Source organism: Psittacula echo (genome assembly GCF_963264785.1).
Source record: "Psittacula echo genome assembly, chromosome: 12".
Lineage (NCBI taxonomy): Eukaryota > Metazoa > Chordata > Aves > Psittaciformes > Psittacidae > Psittacula > Psittacula echo.
In genome coordinates, this window is record NC_137747.1 from 12,973,911 (window position 1) to 13,001,288 (window position 27,378).

General features: G+C 53.4%; 1 protein-coding gene across 3 annotated transcripts in view; it reads right to left on the reverse strand.

The window, feature by feature from the left end:
• Positions 1-1,358: 1,358 nt before the first annotated feature.
• CBFA2T2 (CBFA2/RUNX1 partner transcriptional co-repressor 2) overlaps positions 1,359-27,378 on the reverse strand; it is a 61,767-nt gene continuing 35,747 nt past the window's right edge. The window contains exons 2-11 of one of the 3 annotated variants that reach the window (XM_080628203.1): positions 18,982-19,125; positions 14,363-14,604; positions 12,166-12,255; positions 10,845-11,026; positions 10,060-10,313; positions 9,293-9,378; positions 8,830-9,022; positions 7,145-7,213; positions 6,623-6,813; positions 1,359-4,013 (exon numbers count right to left, since the gene is read on the reverse strand). In XM_080628203.1, coding sequence (XP_080484329.1) covers positions 3,732-4,013; positions 6,623-6,813; positions 7,145-7,213; positions 8,830-9,022; positions 9,293-9,378; positions 10,060-10,313; positions 10,845-11,026; positions 12,166-12,255; positions 14,363-14,604; positions 18,982-19,125 — 1,733 coding nt within the window. In that variant the 3' untranslated portion in view covers positions 1,359-3,731. Of the gene's footprint in view, positions 4,014-6,622; positions 6,814-7,144; positions 7,217-8,829; positions 9,023-9,292; positions 9,379-10,059; positions 10,314-10,844; positions 11,027-12,165; positions 12,256-14,362; positions 14,605-18,981; positions 19,126-27,378 lie in introns of all 3 variants that reach the window. The other 2 variants (XM_080628204.1, XM_080628202.1) reach the window with 2 other exon arrangements.

The following is a 27,378-nucleotide window of genomic DNA, read 5'->3' on the forward strand; positions in this document are numbered from 1 at the left end:
CCACTGGCACCAGTGGGAGCTGTGGGCAGGGTGGCTGCTGGGGAGCATGGGGCTGGTTGCTGTGTCCCTCCTCTTCCTCCCCATGCTCCTCTTCCTCTTGGCTCCACAGCGTGCTGGGGTGTGCTGGGGGACACGGCTGTGGCCTCCCCAGCCCTGGCACTGGCTCTGCCCATGGGGCTGGTGCCATGTGTGCGTTGTGAACAGTGTTTTATAGGAACATGAAGGGAGTATTCCTGGCGGGGGGGGGAACAGGATGGTTCAGCCCTGGCCATGTGCAGCCATGGGGCTGTGAGCCTGGCCTTGTGCCCCCCCCCTGCTGTGCCCGTGGCTGTGCCCGTCCCCAATAAATCACAGCCCCAGTGCAGGGGCTCGAACGCGGCTCCGAGCTCTTGCTTCATCCTGCGGCTCCGCTGCCATAAACCAGCACCAGCGGTGCCAGGAGGGGGCTGGAGCTGGGTTCACGCTGTTCGGGGGCACGGGGTGAGTGAAGCGGAGCAGAGCCCACCTGGTCCATGGGGTGCACATGTGAGGGTTCAGGACTGGTGCTGCAGGAACCAATCCTCTGCTGCGCTGGTGTGAAATGTGCTGGCACAACAGCACGGGGCAAGTGTGAGCGAGGGCAAGTGCTGGCACCCCCACCCCTCGCTCTCCTGGGTACGTGCTTCCCCCCAACCTCTTTTCCCACTCCCTGTGGATGCTGCTCCCCACCAGTCCCTGGAAACACCGATTTCATGGAACCCCAGCCTGGTTTGTGTTGGAAGGGACCTTAAAGCTCCTCCAGCTCCAACCCCTGCCATGGGCAGGGACACCTTCCACTGGAGCAGCTTGCTCCAAGCCCCTGTGTCCAACCTGGCCTTGAGCACTGCCAGGGATGGGGCAGCCACAGCTTCTCTGGGCACCCTGTGCCAGCGCCTCAGCACCCTCACAGGGAAGAGCTTCTGCCTAAGAGCTGCCTCTTCCTTCCCCAGTCCATGGGTGCAGTAACGAACACAGTTGCTCTGTGGCTGAAGGGGCTGGGGGTACAGCTCCATCCCATGGACCCTGCCCACAAGCAGGAATTTCCCAGGTGTCCCTGGGCTTGGGGTGCAGGGAGGGGGAACCTGGTGGATGCAGAGATGGGATCAGCAGGATCATCCCTGTAGAGGAGCAGGGAGCAGCAGCCACTGCTGCCCGCTCAGCTGGGCCCCATCACACCCAATCCCATGGCTCAGGCAACCAAACAGCCAATGTCCCCCCGTGCTGCTGGGTGCCCCCCCCAGCCCTGCAGCAGCATCACCACCACAGGGGAAGGGTTGTGTCCCCTGCAGCATCCCCCAGAGCCCCTGACAGCAGCAAACCTCTGCCCCTGCTGATGAATATAGTCTTTTTATTGACTACTTTGGAGTAGAACAAACTAAATACATCTGTACCAGTTTGGGTTCCTTTATACAGTACATTAAATAAGTTATGCACAGGAATGAAGTAACAAATCCCTATTACAGAATTAAATGTCAAAAAAAAAAATAATAGAGAAACCTCAACCCAACGTCAGCCCCAGCCTGGGGTTCACATTTATCATTCCATGTCAAACGAAAGCAGTCGCTCTAACCATGACTGTTAGTATTTCATCCGTGTACACTGGGGTTAATCTTAATACACCATCAAGGCTGCATGAGAATTATGGAAGACAATCTATGTACAAGCACCTTCCTCCTCTTCCCACATCCCACCTCGCGGCATTAGGCCACCGCTGACCCGCGGGGTCGGGTTGGGGCAGAGCGGAGGTGGGGGATGTCACAACCAGACGTGATTTACCTGAGGCTGCTCCCGATGTGTCCCCTTAGGGCAGGGGAGCCCTTGAGCCCCCCCGGGGGGGTGCGGGTGCAAGGGCAGCCCCTGCCCTGCTGCTCTCTCACAAGTGTTTGCTGCTCGACACCGAGTCCGCGTCCCTGCCCCAGCGCCGGGCACAGCAGATCCTTGAGCTGTGCTGCAGGGACAGAGCCTCCCAGGACCTGTGCCCCGGGGTTTGGGGCTCACCCGATCACCTCCATCGCTCCTGGGGTGCAGGACTCCGCTGGGTGACACCGGCTCCAGGCTGCTGCAGGTCAGGGCGCTTCACCCCAGGGAGCAGCATCCTCGTGCCCGGCCCCCAGCAGCTGTGCTGGTGCAAAGGGCACTGCTGCGGCCACGGGAGATGCTCCCAGCTGCCACCAGGGCTGTCTTCAACACCAGGCAAAGACTCTGGGGCTCTTCTGCATGATAAAACCTCAGGCACAGGAATTGCCCAGCTCTGTCCCACAACAGCAGCTTCCTAACAGCTTTCCTCAGGGACAGGGCTAGTTCAGTGGGGCACCCGTTCATCCCGGGCAGCCGGCTCCACCACAGCAAGCTCCGGGGGATCCAAACCATTTCCATCAATTGTCTCCAATTGAAGTGATCAAAACTAATCTAGGAATTACTCGCCTCATTGGGCTCCAGCCCAGGAGCAGCCACGGGAACACGGCTCTGCTGAACTGATGGCTCTCCAGAGCCCCTTGGGTGCAGGGTGGGAGAGTGGGGCAGCTCCCAGAGGGCAGAGCCCATCAGGACCTCCATGAAGCATGAGATGAGCCCCACTGTGGGGTTTGCAGTGCCCCGAATCCCTCCATACACATCCTAAGCAATGGATCTTCCCAGGCCGGCCATGGCATCCCTGCCGGATCTCACTCTGCATGTTTGGGATGCTCTGATGGTGGACGAGGCAGTGGTGGCACATCCCTGGGGATGAGCAGTGCAGCCGGTGTTGGAGCAGCACTGCAGGGCTGGGGGAAGAACCGATGGAGGAGGACACCAAGTCCTGTGTTTAGTTTGGCCAAGGTGTGCGGAGTGCACAGACCATAAGTAACAGTCCTGTGAGGATCTCTGGTTCAAAACAACAGCAGAAACTCCCAAACCAACAACTTCCATGCAGTGAGAAACACAAAAGCTTTCTGCATAGCAAAGTAACAGCACCCAGGTGGGAAGGGCAGGAACTGCCTGCAACCAAGCCAGGTTTGCTCTGCACGCTCTCCCCCAGCAAAGGTCCCACGAGGGAGACACAGAACCGTCCATCCCATCACCAAATGGGATTAAAACTGTCCATAAGGGACTGCCCACAGCTCCCTGGTACTGACATTTGGTTTAGAGCAGATGAATCCCCTCCTCTCCCTCTGCAACCACCAGCTGCCAACCTGCAGGCAGAGGAGGAGCGAGCTCAGCTTTTGCCATTGCACTAGAGGACGAGATGCTCCTGCTGGGGAATCAGCTCCGGTCTGTTCACAGCAACCCCCGGCCATCTGAGACACCGCACCTGGGTGCCAGGGGAGCACAGATCCACACCGTGGAGGAAAGGAAGCTGAGGAAGGAGCTTGAGCACGTCTGACCCACGAGGATGGAGCTCCCATTGTTCATCCCATGCTCAGCATCTCCTGCATGTGCCGGCAGCTCCCCACTGAGTCCAGGTCCCCCTGAGCGAGTGCCCAGTGTCCTCCAGTCCTGAAGGATGCTCTGGCTCTCTCTGCAGAGAGATGGGCACCAAGGTGTTGTGGGGCAAGGTTCTTCACGAGCCACGGCAGGAAAAGGCAGAATGAGATGGCAAAGCCCGAGTGTCAGCGCTCCGAGGAGGCGGCGCGGTGTGTCAGATGTGTCACGGGATACGGGTTGCTGTGGGGCGTTTTCTGGCTTAAAACCCCCCAAGGGAAACCACTCAACGGGAGCGAACCCAAACTTCCCCTTCAGAGCCCGTTCGTGTCTATGGCTGTCACGGATGCCGGGGTGGAGGAGCGGGACGTGGTCGCCGAGGTCTTCTCGAGGGCTGGGCTGGGAACGCCATCGATGCTCTTGGCTGCGGAGCGGCCCGTGGGCAGAGCCAGGGGCTTGCTCTGGCCGTGCAGGCTCTGCCCGCAGATGCGGTGGTGCCTCTCCCAGTCCTTGTGCTGGCAGAAGGAGCCGCAGTAGCGGGCGATGTTGCAGCCGCTGCAGGTCTCGCTGGCTTTGCGACCGCAGTTCCAGCAGCTCTGCAAGACCAGAGACACCAAAACGGGTTCAGTTCCCGAGGGCTGCGGGTCGGTGCTGACTCAGCAGCTCTGGAGGGGACCGCTCATCCCCCCTCTGGCCCAGATTTAGTACTATTAACATGAGCAAGCCATTAATTCCTGCTGCTTTGCCAAGGGTACTAACCCCACTCCTCTGCTCTGCCCAAACCCGCCCGCCAGCCTGCACCGCTCACATCCTCCACCCAAATGCATAGAGGAAACAGCAGGCAAGGACTAAAAACCACGCTGCAGATGCTCGTATTCGGCCTTTTTATTTCCTGTTTTAAGCAGCTCTATTTTGGTCTCGCTCCCAGCCAAGTGCCTCCGCAGGGATTACAGCGCCTTGTGCAGGCACCATGTGCTGTGCCCCCTGCCTCGCTGCACAGGAGCCTGGAGCAGGCTCATTTGGAAAGGAAAAACAGCTCCTTTGAAGCCAGGTGGAAGCAGCACCAGAGCCTGGCTCTGATCTGGAAGTGGAGCAGAGCCCAACCAAAGTGCCTGCGGGCACCATGTGAGCGCCGGGAGCTGTGGCTGCGCTGAGAGGCAGAGCATGGATCAGCTTTCCTGCAGCTGCACCCCTGCGTCAGCAGCGCCCTGAGCAGGGCAAGGTCAGCTCATGGAGAAAGAGCCTTGGCCAGAGCCTGGTCCTGCCCAGTGGGGCCCCTCTGGCTGCTCACTGCTTCGGTGCCTGCAAGCAAAGAGCTGCTGGAGCAGGGAAGGAGGTGTGGGAGATGCTGGGTGCCATCAGGCAGCCCTGTTGTACAAAGGGCATTGAGATTCCCTGCTCCCGGGGCCTGCACCAGAGCCACCAGCTCCCGGTGATGATTGATGGGCTGGAGGCAAAGCACCAAGTGAGCTGGTCAGGAGCAAGCTGCTCCAGAGCCAGTGTGACCCTGAAGTGCTTCCTGAAGCAGGACTCACATCCATAAATCCCTACCAAAGCCTGTGGTAACTTGGAAAACTGGGTCACTGCTTTACAGCTGTCTGCACTTCAAGGGGGGTTAAACTGTGTTTCAGAGGTTACACACGTCAGAATACACGACAGCTTTTCAGCATGGCCCTCAGGGAAGGGCTCTGGGGCTTGCACAGGAGGGTGCTGGGGGGGATGCTCAGCGGCTCCCCGGAACAGCTGGAGGAGGACAACACTCCTCTGGTATTCCCCTCCGGAGAAATCCAGCTTGTCTCATTTCTTCCATGGCTTCCTGAGCAGTTCCACCCACTCCCATCATGTGTTTACTGACTGGTGCGTTCAACCAGCAGTGATTTAACTGGGACATATCAGAATGTAGAGAGAATTCTCTGTAATAACACCTAATATTTACATGGTTCCTGCAGTGCGTGGGGACCGGAGCTTCCCCACCTCTGGATTGAAGCCCCACAGGAGGAGGGAATGGGACTTGCTGCCCGCACAGACCCAGCTGACATTAACTCCACGTTCCCATCCCGTTTTTGCTCAGCAGAAATAAAGCCTCTGCATTCACGCAGGAAATTAAAACAAGAAGCAAACCACACGTGGATGGGAAGTGGTGGCACAGGAATGAGCTGTGCAATTCTTGCCCAGTCCAGCTGAGATCTCCAAAGCCTAACATGAGCTCCAGTTAAGCAGCAGTGAAGGTAATGAGTGATTGAGGTGTAGATCGAGTTCCCCATTCAGCAGTGTCACTGGCTTTGACAAACCAAGAGTCAACCCTTCTATTCCAATGTCTCATTAGGCGTTACAAGGCTCCCCACAGCAGGGATGGCTACCCTGCACCAACACTTCCACCTACCCCTGCACGTATGGGAGTGACATAGAAAGAACCATGGGGCCCTGGAGATGAGGTGAGCACACATGGCCCAGGCTCATGGTTTGGGATCCAGTGGAACAACAACATCCCAGAAGATATACATGATGTGCAGTGTGGTAGAGACCATCAGGTACGTGAAGCTTCACCTGCAGCCAAGCTTCTACCCTGCACTATTTTAAAGCCCACAAACAGAGATTTCATTTTCTGCACAGATCTAGTACCCACAGCCGATTTCTGAGCTAAATCCTTCTGCTTCCACATCTCCCCTGATCCCAAGAAATCCCTGGTCATTGCACTGGGTCACAGAGTCCCAGATTGGTTTGTGTTGGAAGGGACCTCAAAGCTCATCCAGCTCCAACCCCTGCCAGAGGCAGGGACACCTTCCACTAGAGTAGCTTGCTCCAAGCCCCTGTGTCCAACCTGGCCTTGAACACTGCCAGGGATGGGGCAGCCACAGCTTCTCTGGGCACCCTGTGCCAGCGCCTCAGCACCCTCACAGGGAAGAGCTTCTGCCTAAGAGCTCATCTCAGTCTACCCTCCAGTAAGATCCAGGTCATGGACCCCAGTTGTGCCTTCATGTGCAGACACTGATTTCCCTATGAGCAAAATCAAAAGCAAAAGGGGTTTTTCCATGCTAACAGTGCATCCTGGCAGGGCACCCATAACACACAGTAACAGTAACTGAACTCAGACTCCTAAAAGGAAAAGGGATGAGGAACCTGCAGGCTCCGAGTCACTGCTGGGCAGGACCTGGAGACTCCAAGTCTTTGCAAGTCCCCTGCTAGCACGTCCCCTGCACCTTACCTCCGTAGACTCCTCCTGCTCATTTATCACTAGGAAAGCATCCTCGGTGGCCTGGCGCTTGGCGTCTGCGATGGTCTGCTCCATGCGCGCCCTCTCGGAGGCAATCATCTCAAACGCCTTCTGCTCGGCCTCCGCCACCGCCTTCTGCACCTCAGACATGGCCTGGCGCTTCACCTCGTTCACGGCTTCTTCTGGAAGGAAAGAGCAGCTTCAGCACCCACCCCAGGGGCAGGGTGAGCCTCTGAGAGACACCGGGGTGCAGCAACGTGCTCCCTGTGGCAGCACCAGCACTGCGATTGCTCCTGGGGGCCAGGCTCAGCCCCACGGGATCCCCACACATCATCCAGAGGGAGCTGAGCCCTTTGGAAAAGCCAGGCTGGGGGTGCTGGCAGCCAGATGTGCACATCCCGGGGCGTTTCTGCAGCTGGGCTGCTCCTGTTTCTGCCGAGCAAGGCTGCAGCATCTGTGTTTACCGCAGGCGAGGCGGCTCAAGCCCTCGCCAAGCTCCTCACAAACACTCACCAGCTTTTTTCCAGATCTCCTCAGTGACGTAGCCTGTTCCCGACCTGCTGCTGAACTCCCGCAAGGAATCTGCTGGAATAAGGACACAGGGAAAGGTTGGCAAAGCCTCATCTCAGCCAGCTGCTGCTGAAGTGCCCAGCACTGCCTCCGTACATCGCGGGGCAGGGAGGAATCAACCAGCTCGAACTCAGAGCAGAGGATTCCTACAGCTAAAGCTGTTCATCAAACGCTCAGATGATAAATTACAACATTTAATTAGTGCCTTGCATAATTTATGACCCTGTATAACCCATTTCCTGGTACTCTATAACAACAGGCAATGCTTATGCTATGTTTGTATGCCAAACATCTGCACTGGCCAGAGACTTTGAGCATCAACCTATGTGACCAGCAGCTTACATTAAATGCAGCACTTCCCACTCCCAGGGGCAATTCAAAGGCTTGAGATGACAAACTGCCCTGCAAGACCTCTTACAACCAGAGGTGGATACATCCATCAGCACCTATGAGCCTGTGAAGAGCCAATGTGACAGCTAGGGATGGTGACACAAGCGCCTGAACACAGACTGCAGTCACACAGGGAAGCTTTTCAGAAGCCTCATCCTGTGTCCCTGGTTTTTACGGCTTCAGAGTAACTTTCTGAAGGCTCAGAACAAAAGCTGATTCATGTCCAAGGTTGGTGGGAGAACAAAAGCACTCCATGAGTTCTCACAGCAGGAATGGAGCGTGACAATCAGCCCTTGGTCCCACAAGGGGATGAAGCATCAACAGTGTTCCCAATTCATTAAAAAAGAATATTAAACTGTATCACCTTTAATATCATGGGGCTGTAAGTGTATTAGTCATGATAGACTTAAATATAAAAGGGCTAAAAGTTGGCTGTGCTCATGAGGCCATCACGCAGCCCAGCCACCCCATGGGCTCACAGCGTATTTTTTGGGATGGAAATAAGAATCACATCCAGATGAATAAACCAGCATTTTAGACTTGGTTTTGTACAAGGGTCAAACCCCCTGCATACTGGAGGTGAGAAATAATCAGCTTCAATAAAGTTGACTCATGATACAGAAATTGAATTAATAAGCCAGGTAGCTCTTACACTTACAACAGCATTTTAAGAATTAGCAGGCCTTGACATTTTAAATTGTGTAGACAGACTGGGAAGGAAAGAGAGCTGGAACCAACCACCTCTCCTGCCTTTTCACCCCCCAGTTTCTCAGCTGTGGATAAACTTGGCTTGGTTTGGTCAGCAAGTACAGCTCAGTGACAAGGAAGATGCTCTTCTCCCAGCACTAACAGAAGCTGCTTCCTCCAGGAGCTCACCCAGGAGCATCCACGTATCCACTGACTTGTCTCTTTTCAAAGCATGGAGAACAGTTATGCACTGCTGAAGTATTTAATTTACAGAATCCCAGACTGGTTTGGGCTGGAAGGGACCTTAAAGCTCCTCCAGCTCCAACCCCTGCCACGGGCAGGGACCCCTTCCACTAGAGCAGCTTGCTCCAAGCCCCTGTGTCCAACCTGGCCTTGAACACTGCCAGGGATGGGGCAGCCACAGCTTCTCTGGGCACCCTGTGTCGATGCCACACCACAAATTATACCATTATCTGATCCTATTATCATCACTTTCTGTCTAATATTGTCACAAGAGGACATCACAGGAGGTCGTGGCCGCCCTGGCTCACCACTGCCGATGGAGTCGGAGCTGCTGGGGCTGTGCTGCCTGGGGAGCAGGTCGCTGCCCGCCTTGCGCGGCTCGGCCTCGCTGCACCGCCTCTTCCAGTAGTTGAGCTCCTCCCGGTCGGCCTCCTGGCAGCGCCGCAGCACGGCCATGGAGCGCCGAGTCTTCTCCACCATCTCCATGATGCAGTTCAGTGCCTGCAGGAGGAATGTGTGCTCAGTCTGGCTCACAGGGTCATCTCCTCAATTTCTCACTGGAGGCTCCATCCCAGGAAGATGCCATTGTCTGGAGTGATGCTCCAATCTTCCCTCCCCACCATCCACCTTCTTGTGGTGGCCTGTTCCTCCACGAGCCTCTCAGAAAGCCCAGATATGGTATCAACAACAAGAAAATCACAAATTGGAGCAGGTGGATCACTGGGTTGCTGCATCCCACAGAGCTTCCCACATCTCCTGCTTGTTCCTTACGTGATCGAGATGCTTCCACTCATCAGCCCACTCTCTCTCCGTTAAGCGGTGGTCTACCAACTCGTCCTGGTATCCTCCATTCAAACCTGCAAGAAACCACAGCCACAAGAGTGATCAGATGGACCAAGTGCTTTCAGTGCTGGAGAGGGGAGGTGGCCCTAAGCGATAACAAAGAGCTGTATTTCCAGCTACATATAGCTGGGACTGTAAAACACATCTCAAGGAGGTGGCTCTAGAGGGGCAATTCCACACTGGTGCTTTTATCCTTACATGTGTCACCATCTCTGAAGTGCTACAATCCACTCACAGGTCTGGATCTGACCTGCTTGGGAGCTGTCTCCCCTATAAACCCCACAGGAGCTCAGAACTTGTGCCCTGTTGGAAACACAGCACATACCTCCCACACCCCCTGGGGAGACATGGGCTGGGGGGCCAGGCTCTGCTCCCCTGCTTCAGTGATCTCAGGGAAGTTACTTTCTACTTCCCTGCCCTCTGTTCCTGCCTGCTGGGTTGGCCACATGCAACTCACACACTGGGTCCTTCCTCCTTACCCTGAGTGACTCCAGCCTTTACATGTGTACAGGGAAATACAGCCTCAATCTTCCCATTTTTAACCTTCCATGCTCTGAATCCCCTTCAGAATCTCTGCTGAGGACATGGCCACATTGCACAGCTTTGTGTACAAGTGGCCAAGCAGGGACTGACGCTAAAGCTCAGCTCCTGGACCTCACAGCTCCTACAACTAAAAGCCCTGCAGGCTTTCTCACCCAGAGCGCCGTGCCTGTCCCGGATCTCTCTGTGCTCCAACATCTTGCTGGGGTCCCTGTAGAGGTGGGAGGTTGCGATGTCTTCCAAGGTGTAGTGCTGGAGGGGCGGCGGGGTGGGGTGGAACTGCCCCCCAGGGTTCATCAGAGGGATGGTGAGGGCCGGGCTGTGCCGGGGCGCGGGGCTGATGGTGCACACCCGCTTGGCTGGAGGGTCTGTCGGCAGCGGGTCCCTCTCAAAGCTGCTGTCGTCCCTTCTGCAACCACACCAGCAGAGAAAGGTGTTTGTCAGCACCACACGAATGCGCTTGGAAAGGGAAAGATGCAGATTTCAAACCAGCAGAGCTGGGGCAGTGATGATTTTAGTGGGGGGGGGAAGGCAGGGAGCTAAACCAAACAGACTCAGCTTGGGAACAAATCCACAGGATGACCCTGTCAAAGAACAAGGTCACGATGCCCGAGTGCTGTGATTCATCTTTCTGAGCATGACCACATTAACATTTCACAGTTTTGATAAAGCTGAGGCATGCTCCACATCATTACATAACAAATTCTGACTTGGAATAAGAAGTGCTGAAAACAAACTGCATCCTTCCAAGAGAGTGCCTCTGTCGGCTGCCCAGGGAGGGGGAGCTCAGCTCCCTCTGGGACAGAACCGGCCTGAAAGAGGAACCCAACCTGAATTCACAGTGCAGGAAGAACAATCATTGATGTCTCATTAACAGCCAGAACAGATGTTGAGAGCAGTAAAATCCTCTGCTTTAGCCATGGATGCTGTTAAAGCTTACCTGTCTGGACTGTGCCTCTTCCCATTCCCGTTCACCTCGATGAGCAGCTCGGAGGAGTCAGTGGGGGACGTGGTGTTTGTGTTCAGCAGGATGTGCTCGTGCTGCGCCAGGTACTGGGAGGGTGTCTGCTTGGCAGCACGAGCGCAGTGCAGCAGCTCTCTCTGCAGCAGCGGGAGGTTGGCCTGGAAAACAAGCGGGCTCTGCTCTACCCAGGCAGCTCCAGCTGCTCACAGGTTTGCTCTGCACACCTCAGAGCAGTAGCACTGGGTTAATGCATCCCACTGAGCTTCAACCCCTCTGCTGCGCTCTGGGGAGAACCCCCTGCAGCCCTGATCCAGCTCTGGGGCAGCAGCACAAGAGGGACGTGGAGCTGCTGGAGTGAGGCCAGAGGAGGCCACGGAGATGCTGCAAGGGCTGGAGCAGCTCTGCTCTGGAGCCAGGCTGAGAGAGCTGGGCTGGGGCAGCCTGGAGAAGAGAAGGCTCCTGAAGGGGAGACCTTAGAGCAGCTCCAGTGCCTAAAGGGGCTGCAGGAAACCTGGAGAGGGGCTTGGGACAAGGGCCTGTAGGGACAGGCCAAGGGGAATGGCTTTAACCTGCCAGAGGGGAGACTGAGATGAGCTCTTAGGCAGAAGCTCTTCCCTGTGAGGGTGCTGAGGCGCTGGCCCAGGGTGCCCAGAGAAGCTGTGGCTGCCCCATCCCTGGCAGTGTTCAAGGCCAGGTTGGACACAGGGGCTTGGAGCAAGCTGCTCCAGTGGAAGGGGTCCCTGCCTGTGGCATGGGGTTGGAGCTGGAGGAGCTTTAAAATCCTTTCCAACACAAACCAGGCTGGGGTTCTATTAACATCTAGAGCCTGTGGGCCCCACTCAGGATCCTCCAGCTCCTGGTGTCTGCACTAGGATTTATCTGTATTTCCTCAAGAGCTGAGGATGGCCTGACACCGATGCACCCAAAACCCAAGTGTCACGGGAAGCGCTCTGTGCTTCCAGAATCCAACCACCCCCAGGCTGGCTCCGTGTGCCAACACTTCAAACATTCTAGATCTGAACATCTGCAAATAAGATTATAGGATCAGAAGCTCCTGATGGAGCTTGGTTTGTCCCCTTTATCCCTAACATACAAGCAGACATATGTGGCACTTGTTACAAAGTCAGCTTTCCACAAGCCCATCCCGCATAGCCACTGCTCAGCCTGTGCAGTCTGTCTTGGACTGGAACTAAATGGCTGTGGTGCTTGAAGGAGAAGCTTTCCCAGGCATAACATGCTGCCAAGCACAGAGCCCAGCACAGGGAGCACCAGCAAAGCCCCACCAGCTCCCTGTCACCTTCAGAAAGGGGATCACGAAGGGCCGGAGGGGGAAGTTCGTTGCCTCTTGCAGCTTGCAGTGAAATTCCTCGATCGTCACCGTTGAGTTCTGAGGAAACAAATTAAGGGATGAAATGACAATTTGCTCTTATTTTTAGACACGTGGGAAACGGCTCCAAACGAACAGAACTGGAAGAGACACTGCATCTGCCACTCCGGGACTGACAGATTCCATCGGATTCTGCCCAACACCCAAAAAGACTTAGGCCAATGGAGCAGGATTGCTGCACCAGGTGAGGGGGGAGCACTGCCTGGCCCAGTATCCTCCCAGCTCCTGGGCTGGGAGCAGAGCCTGGGTGTGGGAAGCAGCAGGACCCAGCTGGCAGCTCCGGCAGGGAGCCAGGCAGTGATTCCAGCTGCTCAGAGCTGCACCCTTTCCTCTTCTTCCTCCTGCTCAGCTCATCTCGTCTAACCTACCCACCAGCCATGAGGTCTCCATCACCCTGCTCCCGCAGCACATCCCCTGGGGCTGTGCAAGCTGGCTGCTCCCTGGGACAAGCAGCGTTTGATAACCTGCATGTACAAAGTTCAGCCCTGCAGCAATCACCATAATCAGTGCTGAGATGACAGCCACAGGAACCTGGACAGCTTAACATTTCCATTTCCAAAAGGGTGAGCTAAGGTACTACCCTGCACCCATGGAAATGCATTTTCCTTCCTTCAGCAGCAGCATTTTGCATCCAGTGTTGAAACCCTGGCACTGCTCAAGGCCAGGTTGGACACAGGGGCTTGGAGCAAGCTGCTCCAGTGGAAGGTGTCCCTGCCTGTGGCAGGGGTTGGAACTGGATGAGCTTTAAGGTCCCTTCCAACACAGACCATGTTGTGACTCCATGAAACACTGAAATTCCTCAAGGCTATGAACAGACTCATGGTTGTTCTGCCCACGCCAAACAGCAAAGCTGGTCCAGGGATCAGCACTGGGATCAGCCATATGGGCCCAGCCATGGTGCTGTGCTCCAGGGTCTCAGTCCCAGGTCTGGGCTTGCACAGCATTTGTACCAGGTAGTCTGTATACCTGCAAATACTTGATACAATTGTGCAGCAAGACTTGTTCATTTGGTTTTTGAAGGGTGTTTTCAGCTGTCCATAGCTGCTAAGATGCACGAGGGCGCACACACACACTGTGTTTGCACTGTCACCCAGCGCTTTCAAATCCGAGCGTGGGAATGCAAAAGAAGGGCAGAAGATGCACAAGTTACTGACCAAGCCCTTTCCTATAGCTGCACCTTCAGACTGTCAACAGGTATGGACGCGTCTGGAAGAACCAATGCCTCTGGTAACACACATATGCAATCCCACAAAGCAGCAGCTGCTCACCCAGAGCCCAGACCTCTGATTTTGCAACCGCTGCCTTCCCATCCTCTGCAGACTTTGGCAATGGTTCACTCTGCTGTGCCAGTGGGCTTGGGTTAAGACATGGCAGGAGCAGCCCATAAAGAGGAAAACAGCCCATTAAATACATCACTGCTTATCAATAAATTACATCTTTGAAGTGTCCTAATAAGTCTCTACACGCGTGGGAGCAGAGCAGGATTCCCAGTTCTCCGGATTGAGTCCCTGCTAGTGACAGCACCCTGCTCTTCCCATTACTGCTGGCTCCCTTGCTGAGCAAAGCAGCGTTGAGCTGCCACACTGAGCTCAGGCCAGCACTAAGCAGTGGCTGGAACTGGTTTTTCATTGTATGGAAGCAGATGAGAGTTAAACTGATTTGTGGCTGGGGTGAGGCAATTAACACCTGCACAGGCAAGAAAACACTTTCCCAGCTACAGACTATAACTACAGACTCTTCTGAACTGAGTGAACAGCTTCATTTATGAGAAGAAATGAAAAGCCCAGCATAGCCTATGACACCAGACCCGTGCCCTTTAGGGGAAGGCTTTGTCCCAGGCCATCCAGAATTCCTTTAGTTTAGCTGCACACAAGCTGATGCCAAAGCTACTGGACAAACAGCTTCTTGAAACCCACCAAAGCCAAGAAAGAAGTCAGCAAGTTTACCAGAAAGCATAAACACTGCAGAGCCTTGCTCAGCCAACAGCTCTGCCTGTAAACATGCAGACACACAGCGTTGTGCAACGTGGGTACGTGCTGGCTGCCAGGATCCCATCCCAAAGTGCTCTCCAAGATCAAGGCAGCCTGAGCTGGGATGTGACGCTTACCACTAGTGCCAGGACCAGGGTCCGGACCTTCTCCCCGATCTCTGGTGAGATGTCATTGCCAAACTGCTGCAGGGTAGTGAGGAAGCGCTTCAGCTTGCTGAGCTGCCGGGCTCCACACGTGGCTGGGAGCTGCTGGTTTGTCAACGAGGAGGAGGAGGAGGAGGAAGGACCGTTGCTAAACCTCTGGGGTGGGGATGGAGCCCCATTCAGGGTTGGTGGGGAATGGTTTATTCCGTTGGGCACTGTAAATAGGAGAGAGAAGTGATATTTGGTGTTTAAGAGGATCCAGGAGCCTGCTGCTGCTGGCTAATTGCTGCTAGCGAACAGGGCAAGAACCAGAAAAGGGGCTATGGGCAGAGCAGAGCCTGCACACTGTGCTGGAGGGCACCCAGTGTGGAGCTGATCACCAACAACACGTGCGCCTTCTCCTAAAGTGTCCCCTGGGCTCACAGGGATGCTCTTGCAGGCCCCAATACATGAGAACCACACACCCAGCCAAGGCATTGGGTTGGAAGGGATTTTAAAGCTCATCCAGCTCCAACCCCTGCCACAGGCAGGGACACCTTCCACTAGAGCAGCTTGCTCCAAGCCCCTGTGTCCAACCTGGCCTTGAACACTGCCAGGGATGGGGCAGCCACAGCTTCTCTGGGTACCCTGTGCCAGCGCCTGAGCACCCTCACAGGGAGGAATCTTTTCCTGATATCCAATCTGAACCTCCCGAGTTTCCTCAGGTGTGATTTACACCACAGCCAGTCTCCTCCCTGGCATTTCTCTCCTCTGCTCAGTGAGCTTCATACCCAGGGCCATCAAACACCAACAGAATCAGTGCTCAGCAGAGCAGGCACATCACTGCTTGCATCAGAGGCAGCCTGAGGGGACACAGGCTCAGCCCTCAGCAGGAATCACTGATCAGGGTTTCCTGGCCTTTGTCAGGCAGAAAATGACACCAGACATCGCAACCATCCTTCCCAGCCCCAGCCTTTACAGTAAGTCACCGGTGCTCATTACAGCCAGGGGATCACTAGCAGAACCTGCAGCTCAGGTGCCTCCTCCTTACCCCAAGAGGACCAACAGCATCCTGCCCATTGCTCCCACTGTACCTCCCTAGGGATTTACAGGGGGTTTCACAAGCAGGGCTGTTTTTCCCAACCTAGTCCCATCTGCAGCACTGCCTCCTGTAAGTGGTGAGCATGTCGAAACAGACAGAGGGGCTGGAAGTTTGGGAACTCGGCAAGGGATTAGAATCAATTGTTGACATCCCCACACTGCTGTTGTGCAATCTAGAGCCCTGTCTGAAGAGCAGCTGTGCACTGGGGCCCCAACACAGCACAAACCAGAGTCTGAGAGGGGAAAAGTACATCATCGTAAATACAGTTTTAGCTGATCCACTGGGTTATCCTTACAGGCCAGCCCTGAATCCCTTATGGATGTAAGTGCTGAAGAGAAGGCCACAAGCCATATAAACCATTCCAAACGATGTTCAGAGGATAAGCACTGCAGCCACCCAGCAGAGCTGCCCCTTGCATGCAGGGCATGCAGTGGTGGAGCAACAACTTGCCAAAAGAGATGCCAAAACCATGACTGCAGCTTTGTGGGGATCACACCAAATCCTCCTGACCCAGGGACGGGTTTTTGGAGCAGGCAGCAGGAGGGATGTAACAGTTAAACCGCTCTAGGGCACACCAGGGTTGGAGGCTGGAAAGGCTCCACACACCTGGACCTGCTGTGGTGAGCACAGAGGGAACCCAGGAAGATTTAACCAGAGTCAGTTAAGATGCAAGGGAAAGATAAGGCTGAAGAGACCATCAAAGGTGGTTCCTGCTAACCAAAGGGTGACAGGCTCTTTGGGGGCATGACAAAGACGTGGCCTTTCACAGACAAAGAGATGATGAAATGAAGGCAAAGGCCAGGATTGAGAGAACGGGGGTACAAAGGCAAAGCAAACTCATGCCTTTTATTATGGAACAACACAACCTCAGAAACTGCTGTCCACATTGACTTCCCCAAGGCAGCAAAGGGAAAGAGATGTCCTGCAGAGATGGCATGTACCTGCAGGGTCAGCTACCATGGAGCACCAGCAAACACAGAGCTATGTGAAGGGCAAAGCTTCCGTGAATTACTCAGAGCACTTATTTCACAATAAAATTGCTATAAATAGGGGGGAAGCTGCCAGAGAAAGCTTTGCTCAAACAGCAAAGGTCATGGGGGGGGATCCTGCCCCTCTGCTGTGCTCTGGGGAGACCTCCCCCTGCAGCCCTCATCCAGCTCTGGGGCAGCAGCACAAGAGGGACGTGGAGCTGCTGGAGCGAGGCCAGAGGAGGCCATGGAGATACTGCGAGGGCTGGAGCAGCTCTGCTCTGGAGCCAGGCTGAGAGAGCTGGGCTGGGGCAGCCTGGAGAAGAGAAGGCTCCTGAAGGGGAGACCTGAGAGCAGCTCCAGTGCCTAAAGGGGCTGCAGGGAACCTGGAGAGGGGCTTGGGACAAGGGCCTGTAGGGACAGGCCAAGGGGAATGGCTTTAACCTGCCAGAGGGGAGACTGAGATGAGCTCTTAGGCAGAAGCTCTTCCCTGTGAGGGTGCTGAGGCGTTGGCACAGGGTGCCCAGAGAAGCTGTGGCTGCCCCATCCCTGGCAGTGTTCAAGGCCAGGTTGGACACAGGGGCTTGGAGCAAGCTGCTCCAGTGGAAGGGGTCCCTGCCTGTGGCAGGGGTTGGAACTGGATGAGCTTTAAAATCCCTTCCAACCCAAACCAGTCTGGGGTTCTATGAACAGCTCTGCTGTGACTGAGGCTCTTCACCCGCTTCTCTGTTTCACTTCCTCTTATTGTTTCACATGAAATACCCCGCAGAGCAATGGGCTCTATTTATAGCTAGGAGAAGCAGGGCTGTGGGATCCAGCCAAGGGGCTGCAGCTCCTCAGGAGAGGCTGCTCTGGGTGGCAGCGGTGGCTGTTGATGGCCTCCAGGGCAGAACACTCTGGGTCAGAGCTGCCGTCAGACACAGCCCTGTAACGGCTCTGTGTTTGGGGCTCATCCTGCCTGGCCTGACCCCCCCTGTGAGCACTGTTACCGCAGGGCAACTGGCAGTTATCTGCTCCTGCACAGCACCGGGACCTGCTTCCCACAGAGCACAGAGCCGGGCTGGGACCTCCGTTTCCAGGTAAGAAGACAGTGCTGAAGCAATGAGGTGGGGTACCCAAAGCAGTGGGGTTATTTTTTGGGGAGAGGGGGATGCTAACCTCGTGGGAACATAAAAGTCATTGCCTAGGGCTACTCTGTCAAACTCTGTCTTGGGTCCTTAATAGGCATTTGCTGCTCCTCTCTTTTGTTAGTGATCCACAAGCAGACAGGGCCTTCCTCCAGCATGTCCCTCCTCACCTGCCCCAGCCACGGGCAGTGTAGGACACACACCCATTGACTCTGACCAAGACCCTTTCATGCAACTGAGAAGTAAAGGAGCAAGAATGAACTTCACCACAGGCTGCATCTCTCATCAATCTTGGAAAGAGGCAATTAAGTCGTGTGCAATCAGCAGATTCAGGCTCCTTGGCCCTTACCAGTGTGCCAAGCAACCTCGTTGGGAAAATTAATTCCTGTCACTTTGCTAATGGTCTTTTTCTGCCTGAGCAAAAGGAGAGCCATTAAAAACCCCTCAGCACACAGAGATGGGGATGTGTCTGGCGGGATAACCCAGTGATTAGTGCTACTGCCAGCACCACGCAATACATTAGTGTGTGTCCTGATGGAGCTGGATTGTAAACCTCCAAAATCCCCTGCCAGCATCAAACTGTGAGATACCCCAGGCACCATCATGGACAGCAGAGCAATGCAGAACCAGCTACGGAGACGCTCAGTGCAGGGCAAAAGGGGCGAGGAGAGCATGGAAAATAGTATGTGCCACGTGCAGGGCTCAGATAACTCCACGTCCAACAAAGAAAAGCAGCTTTTCTTCAGAACGGTGCTTTTTAACAGACATTAAATGGCTTAAATGTTGGCTAAGGGAGGAAAAAAGGACTCTTTCTAGGCTCTAAGCCACGTGTCCATCCCATCCGTGGAGTCACCTCTGAGCCAGAAGTGAGCAAGAGACTGTGCTGCAGATGGGCAGGACCAGGAATGACTGTGGCTTAATAGGCAAGAATATAAAGGGAAGATGGAGCAAAGAGAATCTGGATGGAGAGAAAGGAATTTCTGAGGCTGGGAAATTAAAAAAAAGGAAAACTTTCTAATCTCAGCTGCAGAAACGCTGCCTGCAAAGTGAGATAGAGCAGAGTGGGAATTAACTCCTCCAAAAGATAGAGTGCAAAGCCCAGCTCTCGGTTGTTTGAAGGCAGCCTGATAAAAGATTCCAATTTCTTAAGGAGTTTATGGCGGAAATCAAGGCTGCACTTGCAAAGAGAAGGACTCAAGGCAGCACTGAGAGCAAGGTAGGAGCAGGCAGGGGGTAGGGGGGATTACAGACGCCGTTACACATCCTGCATATGGAGCAGAACAGCAGAAAAGCCCCAGTCTCTCCTTCTTAAAGCCATGCAGCATGGCTGAGACATCCCCACTGACTTCTACAAGCAGAGCCCTCCCTCCTGGCTAGAGCTGGTCCCCGGGGAAAGCAGCATTACTGGGATCTTACGTGCAGTCGGTGTGAAGGACACGGGCCGGGGGCCGCCGGGGTTCACGGGGGGCAGCGGTGGCATGTTGGGAGGAGAGGACCTGGACTGTATCTTCACTTCCACGGGCGATCCGGGCATCACTGGCACCCTCTTCTCACCAGCAACTGTACAAAGAGAAGGTGGTAACGCTTAGTGCCAGCCAGGGACAAGCATTTCCCCGCCCAGCACACACAGCACCGCTGCAAGGGTGAGAAGGAGAGGCAGGGGGAGGTCACACCAGGCTCCCACGCTGCTCTGCATGGCCCCGAGTCACCATAGGGAAGGGGCAGAGCATGGCCCCAGGCTTGGGGACAGGCACCGGAGTGCAGCACATGTCCAGAGGTGCTGCAGGCAGGCTCAGGATGCCTGTGTTCACCATCCCAGTCTCTTGACTGCATCTTCTCACTCCTCATGCCTGAAGACGCTGCCTCAAAGTCTTCCTGCCTGTTTGCTTTGCCCCCATTTAAGATCCCTCCAACACTCCCCATGCCCACATGCACCTCACCAGCACAGGGGACTGAGGTTTCACCTCCAGCCTTGCTCCTCAAGCAGCAAAACCATGCTCTGAAGCAGCAGCTGTGGCAAACAGCTCCCTGATGAGTTTGACATGTTGGCTTTTTACCAAAAAGCTCAAAATTGAAGGCTCCTGCACCTCCTCTCCCTCACACCAGGGTGATCCCTGTGCCAGACTTGCATGCATCCTGTGTCCATGCTGCCTGGCTTGGAGATGGTCTCTCCAGAGGGACTGCAATCCCTCTCAGAGCCATGAACCGTGGCCACACTCCTGGCTCCAGCAACTACATCAGCCTCAAAAGGCATTCTTGAGGGAAAAGCAGAGAAAAGGAGGAAATATGCTGCTGGGAGCAACAGGCTCTAGTGGAAGGTGTCCCTGTCTGTGGCAGGGATTGGAAATGGATGAGCTTTGAGGTCCTTTCCAACCCAAACCAGGTGGGGATTTGATGTGGTTCATCCTCTTCTCTGCAAGCTCAGCAGGCCAAGGAGAGCACCACATCGCTCCCTGCTTGCTGCTGGCCCATTCCCACCAACACCCCGACACACTGCCACCCACCTGCCTCATTTGATCTTCTTCACCTCCTTTCTATGAAACCCTCCTCCCCAGGCGTCTATGTCCAAGCTGATACTGCCTTGGGTTGTGGTTTAAGCCCAGGCGGTAACTCAGAACCACGCAGCCACTCACTCCCCAACCCCCCCCCCCCCTTTTTCCTCCCGCTCCTGGAGGGATGGGGAGGAGAATGGAAAGAATGTAACTCCCACGGGCTGAGATAAGAGCAGTCCAGTAACTAAGGTATAACACAAACCACTGCTGCTGCCACCAATAATAATAATGATAAGGGAAATAACAAGGGAAGAGAATACAACCGCTCACCACCCGCCAACCCATACCAGCCCGACCCGAGCAGTGATCTAGCCCTTCTGGGTAACTCCCCCAGTTTATATACTGGGTATGACGTGCTGTGGTATGGAATACCCTTTGGGTAGTTTGGGTCAGGTGTCCTGTCTCTGCTTCCTCCCAGCTTCCCCTCCTCCCTGGCAGAGCATGAGACTCACAAAGTCCTTGGTCAGAGTAAGCATTTGAGCAGTAACTAAAACCATCGGTGTTATCAGCGCTGTTCCCAGGCTGAAAGTAAAAAACACAGCACTGCACCAGCTATGAAGAAGGAGAAAAAATGACTGCAACTGCTGAACCCAGGACACCATGCTACGGAGAGAAATGGAGAGTAAACCCCATCCTTAAGGTTTCTCCTCTTTCCTCCTAAATGCTTCTAGGGCACATTAAGAAAGCAGAACTGATTTGGTTGATTTACAGGGATAAGGGGGAATCACATGGAATTTATAGCCCCAAAATAAAACCAGCTACTGCATGAAACACCAAACCCAAGGTCCACGAGAAGCCAACACCTTCTATTCCAAGCTCCCACCCTGACAGACAAGAAGCAAACAGGACTGGTAAATTTAAAAGCTTCCTGCAAGGACCTGGGGCATCTAAAACCGCAGATAAAAACCATCTCTCTGAAACTCCTTATTTTTAGCCTAAACACATCCATTTAATGAGACTCATGTGAGCAAACCAGACTGCAAACAAGGACTTGAGTCAGGCTTGAGTTGACCTGGGGCTAAAAATGAGCCAGTGAGATGGTCCCTGGGGAGACGCCGCCTCCCCGGTCTCCTTCTTCCACATTTCACTGCTCAGCAATATTTACTGCCCCATCAATGGCAACATTTCAGTGCCGCCTCCAGATGCACTCAGAGGATGCTGAGATGCTCCTCAAAATGCCTGCGAGTCTCTCCACTGTACCAGCACCCGAGACCATGCTGAGGAGTCAAATGCCATGATAGATTTCTGGATAATGCACCAAGAAGAGTAATTCTTGTCAATGACTGAATACTCCAAGTGTCAGAGCAGGACAGCTGGAAACACTGGGTTGTTTTCCTTCCAAGCCTTACCTGGAGTTGGAAACATCTCCAAATGTTGGGTTGTTGTTTTTCAAGCCATGCCTGTAAGACACAGATTGAACCTGCTCATGGCACAACCCAAATGTCAAACCTGCAGTGGCACGTGCTCAACTCTGCACCCAGAACCTGCCGGGGTTCACCAGGCAGAGAAGCAGGAGCTGGTGGGAGAGCTGCCTTCCCACCCCTGAACACGCTGGAGCTTCACGTGGGAAGATGATACACTTGGAGTAAAACAAAACCTGATCATAGAGATGCTCCAGCCTTGGATGGAAGCAAGGATTTCATCTTCTCCCAAAGCCAATGAAGCCTGAAGACCAAGTTTCCCACTGATGGGAGTTACGGATTTCAGGTGCTGCAAAGCTGCTCTCGGTGAGGGCAGCTGCAGGCATGTACCAGTTTATGCTCCGTGCCCTATATACTTGTGTGTCCCATTTAAGGAGCCCAGGTGTGCAAGAGCCTAGAAAGCCCCAAAGCTTTGAATACACCCGAAACCCTTCTCCCCTCTGCTCTCCAGTGACACACTGAAAGGCCCTGGTTTGATTTGACTCGCTGTGTCGACTGTTGATACGCACTGCATTTCCTTTGCTGCTCCAGTTCCCATCCTAGCATAACAAATTAAAGAGCAGCATATGTCAGGATGAAGTGCAGCTGATGATTCTGCTTTCTGGAGAGGAGGAAGAGCCAAGTGAGACAACAGCACAGGACAAAAACACGCATCTCCACTGGTCCTCGGAGAAGTTGCACTCCTGCTCTCCCCAGGGACTGTGGCTCTCCAACCACAGCAGTTTCAGAGGGGGCAGGTTCAACAGCCACTTGAGACAGATTTTATCCTATTTCTTTTCTTTAAAGAGGTCCTTCTCCTGCGGTGGCTGGTACAAAGGGAGTGTTGCTGTGATAGGCAACCTCTGAGGAGCCGCTAGCATTTACTCGCATTGTAAACTGCATAAAGAAGGCGCTTCACCGATCTCTCCATGCCTGTGGGTTTGAGAAAAGGGGAAAAGGCACAAGAAAAAAAAAAACAGTGACAAGTTTGGGAGTATCTCAAGTACCTGGAATTTAAATGAGTCCTTAAATGCCTTTGGGAATTAGAGAACATCCCTGGCAGTGGTCAACACCAGGTTGGACACAGGGGCTTGGAGCAAGCTGCTCTAGTGGAAGGTGTCCCTGCCCACGGCAGGGGTTGGAACTGGATGAGCTTTAAGGTCCCTTCCAACACAAACCAGTCTGGGATTCTGTGATTGCATGAAATAAAAGCACTTCATGAGGAAAACTGGATGTTACCTTCTCCCAGAAAGCAAGGTAAGGAAGAGAAGAGAGCCAGGAATAGCCCTGGGGGCAGACACAAACTGTCTCCTCCTATCTGCTCCCTAACTTCAAGATATAGTTCCAACAGATGGTAGAGTAACACCAGGATGGGAGATTTCCATTCAGTAACAGAAGACCCTGAACCTGCCTCGCACCCTACTGGGGCCACAACTCCCAGGTCACATCTCCCATACACACGGTCATGTTTCAAAGAGGCGATGGGCAGCTACGAAGTGAACATGAATGTAGATAACTTCAAGCCATTCTTGACACAGGTGGAGGATTCCCCTTGATTCACTGCTGTGAGGGTTAGGAACGAAGGAGGAACCCGCCTGGCCTGGGAGCAGTTTTATACATCCCATTTATGAAGCAGCTGCAGAGTCAGAACTGCTCCCAACCTGGTTGCCAGAGTTGAGCACTCTGGCTTTCTATAGACATCAGAACATGAAACATATGGGAAGCAGTGAGAGGAAACCCACGCTGAACATGAGACAGCACCACACAACCAGCAGGTAAGCACGGGGGGGGGGTTGCTCTTCCCTGCTGCAGTTCGTAGGACAAAGAGAAGGACTCAAAAACCAGCCGTGGACAACAAGGCTCTGACCTCAACTGAAAGCCTGCAAACCAACAGTTTTGGGTTGAGTTGATGTCTGTTGAACAGAAGACTGTGCACAAGGGCTGGCCCAGTGCTTCAGAGGCTCAGCATTGAAAGCAGGGAACTGTTTCCTGCAGAAAGAGGTTTAGTCAGAGCAGATGTTTTCAACTTCCATCTAGAACAGGCAAATTATGCTCATAACCTAAAAAGCCATTTCTCACCTCAGAAAGTGAAGAGCCCAACGTTCCTACCTGCCTCTGGAGAGCAAGGGACTGGAGAATCATCCCAGTAGCAGCAGCCAAGGTTAAGTTTAGCAGAAGAAATTCTGGGTCTGAGCCTGTTCTGGAGCCAGTGGACACAGACACTGCCAAAGGGATCCAGCCCATCCCAAAGCATTCATTAAAGCAAGGGAGATAAGCCACACTCCAGACACATCTCTCTTTCCACTGGCCCTACCACCTCAGATGACACTGAGCCTAGAGGCATGAATTATGGATCACCTACAAGTCAGGAAAACGAATCCTTCCCACAAACAGCCTGTGGAACCAGAGGCTTCCTCCCCCACCACTCACATGGGTAAGAGTCTCTGGTTTAAGGTAAAGCAACACAAAGCTTCTCTAAATAGAATCATAGGGGGGGTTGGGTTGGAAGGGACCTTAAGATCATGAAGTTCCAACCCCCTGCATGGGCAGGGACACCTCACACTAAACCATGCCACTCAAGGCTCTGTCCAACCCGGCCCTGAACACCGCCAGGGATGGAGCATTCACGTCTTCCCTGGGCAACCCATTCCAGTGCCTCACCACCCTTACAGTAAAGAACTTCCTCCTTATATCTAACCTGAATTTCTGCTGCTGAAGTGTAAACCCATCACCCCTTGTCCTGTCACTACAGTCCCTGATGAAGAGTCCCTCTCCAGCATCCTTGTAGCCCCCTTCAGACACTGGAAGCTGCTCTGAGGTCTCCACGCAGCTTCTCTTCTCCAGGCTGAACAGCCCCAGTGTTCTCAGCCTGTCTCCATACGGGAGGTGCTCCAGTCCCCTGATCACCCTTGTGGCCTCTTCTGGACTTGCTCCAACAGCTCCATGTCCTTCTTGTGTTGAGGACACCAGCACTGCACACAGATAGAGACCACTTGAAAGAGGGAACCAAAGGGAGGCACCAAACCTCGGTGCCTTCTCCAGCGGCAGCACCCTGCCTGCAGCCCAGTGCTAAGCTAACCAGCTCTATGCACCAGCCTGAGGAAGGAGCCAGGGAAGTGGCCCCAGCCCCACACGCTGCGATGGACCCTCTGCAGTTGGCTGCCGCCACGGGGCTCCCTGGTGCTAGTCTGAATGCACACGAGAGGCAGCAGCAGCGTAACCTCCCCGGCTCGTGTAAATAGGGTGAGATGAAATATGGTTCAGCACCTCCCCAGCTTCGGCGAATGTTTATTTTGAATAACATGCTTATCTGCTCCAACTGCTCACCATCTGTTTTCAATCTCCACCAAGCTAATATTTTTCACATTTAGGAACTGAGAAATGGGAAGAATTGCATTTAAATGTTATTAACATCTTTCCTCCGCTCTAAGGTTGCCTCTCCCTCCCCTTGATGGCTCTAAGCCATCTGTAGAGCACCTCTGCAGTTCTCCAAGGCATGCAGATGAGAGGTTATCTACATGCAAAGCAAGAGGATCATTACTCAGACTTCCAGAAGACACCATTTACCGCTATACCGCTGCAATCTCTCCATCACCTGCTTCCAGACAACTTCCCTCAAGCTCAAACTGGAATCACATCGTGGAGGAAAGAGCCAATATTTTATCTTTTTGCAGCATCACTGCATCAAAAAGTGATAGGAGGGGGAAGACTGAAGATAAGCATTGGAAACAAGGCAGCCCATACAGCAGGATTAGGAATAAAAGGGTGATTGGGTTAGTCCCAGTTTGGTGGAGAAGGAGACATTAAGGGCTTTGCAGTCAAGGTTACTTCTGTACCAATACTGACATTTATTTGCATGCAGGGTGGCTTCCAAAGGTCTCCCTTTGCTCGAGTCAATAAATGACAATTTACAGCCAGAACTGGCAGGTCAGCAGCAAATGCTGGTCCTTCTCCATCCTCCTCCTCCACACCAAAGCAGGGAGCTGGCCAAGATGGTACTATAGCATCTGTTGCAGTGGGTAACTTATGTTCCTGCACAGATATTTCCTCCACCAAATGTGATCAGCCTATTTTTACCCTGTTCAGCTTGGGTTTATAGCACATCCAGGCTCCTGAGCTGCAAGATGCTGTAGGAGGGGAGAGGACTCGGCACCTCGCAGGAGAGCCTCGCGTCACACAGGAGGGAGCTGCTGAGCCTGGGATAGGCATTTTATACATCAAAAATAAACCCGTGTATCTCCATTGCCATCTAGTCCTCTCCCACACACAGCTGTTTCACTTTAAATCTCAATTCAATGCGAAATGCGGATAGAAGAACTTGAAAGAGCAAAGTATGTTATCGTGCACAGGCAGTCCCGAAAGCAGTTAATAAGGGAAATAAGATTAATAATTTATCCCTGAAGCAGACTGCAGATCCTTATCCCTCCTGCCCTTCAGTGAGTTTTAGAAAACCCTATTAATGTGCCTGGCTCTACAGGCTCGTCAGCAGCACAGGTTGGATTCCGCAGCAGTTTTCTGCTGTGTTCCCACCCAGGCAAGATGGTTGCAGCTCCGGCTCTGCCCTCACCATGGCCACATCGGATCCATCAGCACAAACCCACCTGCACAGCATCCCTGCTGCCTTAGCTCTCGTTTCCTCTTGGTCTATGGACTCATACCAGGGCCAGTGGTGCAAATACATGGTTACAGGATTCATCTCTCAAACTATCACATCCAATAGCCCCCAGAGTAGGGTGTACATCAAGCCCTCAAACTCTGGTCATCTTGCTTTTACAAGAACACAGATCACTTTGTGGTACCCCCCATTCTCCTTCTCTTTTCCATGAAGAAGCAAGGGAATAGTTACTCAGACCATGAAAGCTTCCCTAAAAACCATTTACACACTGTGTGGCAGCCACCTGGGAGCTGTTGCTGCTCTTACCAATATACCACAGCAATTCCCTTCCCTCACTGCTAGTGCCCATGCAAATACGTTTGGGAGACCCAACTTCATTTCTTCATGTCCATGCCAACAGCTTCTGCTCATCCATTGTCCCAGAGGGATGCAGTGACAGTGTTGGGGAGCCCATCATGTCGCAGGGCAGGGAATCCTCCTCATCCTCACCTGGAAACCTCCTCATAGAATCAGAATGGTTTGTATTGGAAGGGACCTTAAAGCTCATCCAGCTCCAACTCCTGCCACGGGCAGGGATGCCTTCCACTAGAGCAGCTTGCTCAAGGCCCTGTCCAATTCATATGATTAGTTATGCTAAAGCATTCCGGTAATTTTTCATTAGCTCATTGTTCCAGTTAAAGTTACAGAATAAGGGTTTATTTTGTTCCTAAATCATCCACTCCCATCACAATCTGAAGCAATATTTACTCCTCTGCGCTATTTCCTTCTTAGGCTAAAGCCCTCTGAATGAAAAATGAAAGCGGTTATGGGTATCAAACAGGCAATTATCACAATCAGGGAAAAATGAGTATTTCAAAGTCCCAGCCTGCTGTGCTGCTCTCCAAATCCTGCGGCTCCAACTGTAACCATGGTGGCGGGAGCAAACTTTCCAGATGGGAACATCTGTCTCTCATTTGCCACAGGGAAGAAAACACCAGGAAGACGAATGGCTCCTGAGGCCATCGGAGCCCAGACACAACACGGACAAAAGGGATGGACCATTCAGATGGAGACTTGGAGCAGCAGCTCGGCATCAAAGATTACTGGTTTTCAATTATTTGGGGGGGTTCTACATACAAATGTTGTGCCAGGAAAAAAGTGCCTGAGTTTCACTTACAGTAAATGCTATGTATAGTGAAAGCGAGAATTGAGTTAACCATGCTGGTATGAATGCCCCTTAGTGACAGGCCAAGGGGAATGGCTTTAA